General features: G+C 51.8%; 1 protein-coding gene across 1 annotated transcript; it reads right to left on the bottom strand.

The window, feature by feature from the left end:
* Nucleotides 1-755: 755 nt before the first annotated feature.
* HAND1 (heart and neural crest derivatives expressed 1) lies at nt 756-3,125 on the bottom strand. The gene is made up of 2 exons (XM_044661765.1): nt 2,589-3,125; nt 756-857 (listed from the first exon to the last, which is right to left on the bottom strand). Exons 1-2 carry the CDS (start codon nt 3,123-3,125, stop codon nt 756-758), a joined length of 639 nt encoding a protein of 212 aa, XP_044517700.1.
* Nucleotides 3,126-3,342: the final 217 nt, after the last annotated feature.

Below are 3,342 nucleotides of genomic sequence, written 5' to 3'. Positions count from 1 at the left end.
ACCTTCTCCCAAGCCAACGGTCACACAGCTTTGAGGTAGCAAAAACAAAACAAAACAAAACACAACCAATAAAGGATGAGCAAGGTTTACCAAAAAAACCTGAGCCCGGGCAGGCAGAATTAGGTAGTTTAAATATATAAAAACTTCAGTGCCGGGAACAACGTTTTTATTTACAGAGAATAAGAGGTTATCCCTAGGAACTAGGAATTATTAGGCATTAGGCAGGAAGTGTGGGTGCCAAACCCACACTTGCTTAAAAGATTAATTCCCAGACCAACTAGGCTCTCCTTTCCCGTGGAGATGCATGGTCACCGAGTCCCGGGCAAGGAGGAAGCTGTGCAGAGAATGACTTCGTGATATTGCAAAATAATGGGTAAAAGGAGACAGAGGAGAGCAAAATCAGATTTCCAATCTAGGACGGAAAAGGTAAGTCGAAGGTTGGAAATGAGGGCCAGCAAGGTTGGTCCGATTTGCTTCTCGCGTGCCTGTCAATACCGGCTCCCCATTCCGTTTGCTTGGATACATTTTTTATATAATATATATATAATATATTTTTCTTTCTTTTAACGAATTAAAAAACAATTTCAAAGGGCATTGCACTTGACCAGTTTTGCTGCTGACAACTCTCAGGAGTACTCAAGATATCCATAACAGAATGAGAAAATAATGGACAGCCAGAAATAGAGTCTTGCCTCGTACTCCGATGGCGCCCGGCGGATTTTCTGAGTGCTGGGTTCCTTTCCCGAGGCTGCTTCTCACTGGTTGAGCTCCAAAGCCCAGACTTGCTGTGGCCAGCCTGTCCGCCCTTTAATCTTTTTCTCTCCGGGTCCAAGGGGATGAGGATATCCTTCGTTGGGCTGTGCACCGATCAGGACCGCAACCACAGGAAAAGAGAGGGCGAAAAAATATTCCATTTTAGATTTTTCTTTCCGCCTATACAGTCCCTCCTCGGGGAGCTGGGGGCAAGGTTTCCAAATAAAGGAACCAGCTTTGTATTTAGCAAACAGGCTCCTAAATTTGCCTCCATACACCAAAACGGGACTAGTAAATAAGGCTCTCAAGAGGTTTGGAAGTTTAAACTGGTGCTCAACTAAGTTGTGCCAGACTGTGGAACTTTGCCGGCCTGCGGGGATACTAGAAAAAACACCCCAATTCTAAGTTTTCTTTCTAGCCTCCTAACTCACCCTAACCACCACCCCCCACCCCCACCCCCCAGCTCCTTCTTCTACTCTTCTTCTCCAAGACAAAATCGGGATGCTTTTAGTTGGTGCCAGAAGAAAACACTGGGCCTGGGGATTGATAAAGAGCAAACCGGGAGCGGAGCAGCCCGGCCATCAGCTTTCCTGATTCAGTGGGAAGAACTAGCCTAGATGCTGTGTAAGGTTCCTGCAAGCTCTAAATCCTAAAATCCTGAAAGCCCTTCCAGTACCCCCCGCAGGGCACTGGACTGGACGGAGCCTTGGGCCACCAGAGGCCCGATTCCTATCTCACCCTGTCTCCTCGGCTCTCTGTCTGGATTTCAGGGCCTCAGCCTCCCGGCCTGGCCCCACCCCCTCCTAGCTGGTTTAAAAAACCCAACATGGATCTTTTGATTAAACCCAGAAAGCCCCCAGGGAACGCGAGGCCGGTCTGGGCACCTAGAGGAGGACGAAGTCCCAAACAAGGCCAAAACCAACGAAGTACTGACAACCAGAACGGAAGGCCAGGGCAAAATAGTTGAGAATGCCCAAAATGGTGCACCTTAAGGAAATCTTCGTTAGTGCCTTAGAGATCTGTCTTAGAACTCAGGGATCTCGAACGGTAGGTCCACCCCTACTACTGATCTTTTCCAGAAAATCCAGCTTCGAAGCTCCCCACCCTCGACCCCCGCAAGCGCAAAAAGATCTCTCTCCTTTGGGGGCCCGCAGCCGAGAAAAGAGAAACCCGGGTGACGGTTTTAAAAGAAAGGCTTGGGCTGAGCTTTTAAAAGTGCAATTGTTACAAAGCCCTGACATTCTGGCACGTAGACGCCGACCCAGGACATTCGGAAATAAAATGTTAGAATTGGAAGGGCTCTGGGAGCACAGAACAAAATATGTTGGAATTTAAACCAATTTAAACCTTCTAACATGGACCATAGAATGTCAGGAGTGAAAGGGAATTTACTGCATAGGACATAAAATATTAGATCTAGATGGGAGGGTCCTTGGAACATAAAATGTCTGTCACTTTTGGAAGTAACACGCACAGTTAAAACTGGAAGGACCCTTGAGCTTTTCAACTCAAAGTCTTTGTAGTAATTTTGCAGAGGAAGAAACTGAGGCCCAAGAGGTGATGAGACTTGCTCAAGGTCACACAGTAAGTTCCCTATCGAGCCTTGCGAAGAATTCAATTTGCTCTTTTACACACACGCAAAAGAAAACTGACACAAACATCATCCGCGTTCACGCAGCTACGAGGACACAAACGCCACTTCCCTAACCTAGGGCCCTCGACTTCTGCGTACTTTACCTCCCCTGGCCTGCTTTACATCCAGCCTCTGGCGGGATAGTACCTCTATGCCCAGCTGACCCAAGGGGAAGGGAGGCCCCAAAGGCCAGGAGACTCACCGGCTCCCTCTTACGCTTGCTTTCGCGGCCGCTGTCCACCTTCTTGAGCTCCGCCTTGAAACCTTCGGGATCCCCGGCCTGAGCGTCCTTGGCCAGCACGTCCATGAGGTAGGCGATGTAGCTAGTGGCCAGGCGGAGGGTCTTGATCTTGGAGAGCTTGGTGTCGGCGGGCACGTTGGGGATGCACTCACGCAGTTCCGCGAAGGCGCTGTTAATGCTCTCCGTGCGCCGCCGTTCCTTCTTGGGGCCGGCGCCTTTCCGCCTACCCAAGCGGCCACCCAGCGCCTCCAGCCTGCCAGGGCTCTGCGCTGGCCCCGCGGTTCCTGCAGCATCCGGACTGTAGGAAGCGGGCGGCGGTCGCCTCCCAGGAAAATCTGGGGCTACGTCTCCGGGGCTCAGTACCCAGCTCTGGAAATAAGGCCGCTCTTGATGGCACCGAGAGGCCGGAGCGAAGAGGAAGGGTTCGTGCAGCATGGGATGGGGGTGAGGGGGGTGATGGTGGGGGTGTGGATGGGGGTAGCCGCCCACTAGGTTCATGGTGAAGCGGGCGCTGCTCCCTGGCCCCCCCAGCGGCCCTGCGTTGAGCCTAGTCTCCCCAGTTGAATCTAACGCTGCTCCATCCGCTACAGCCCCGTCCCGTCGGGGTGGGTACCGGCGGCTGCGATAAAACAGGAGAGGCAGGGAGAGGTTTGTGCGGCTGGCTACTGCCTCTGTTTTCGCCCCTCAGCTGCAGAGCTGATTATGGCGCTGGCGC

Source organism: Gracilinanus agilis, chromosome 2 (assembly GCF_016433145.1).
Source record: "Gracilinanus agilis isolate LMUSP501 chromosome 2, AgileGrace, whole genome shotgun sequence".
In the NCBI taxonomy this organism is placed as follows: Eukaryota; Metazoa; Chordata; class Mammalia; order Didelphimorphia; family Didelphidae; genus Gracilinanus; species Gracilinanus agilis.
The sequence above is the reverse complement of the archived record's forward strand: the minus strand, read 5'-3'. Positions and strand labels throughout refer to the sequence as shown.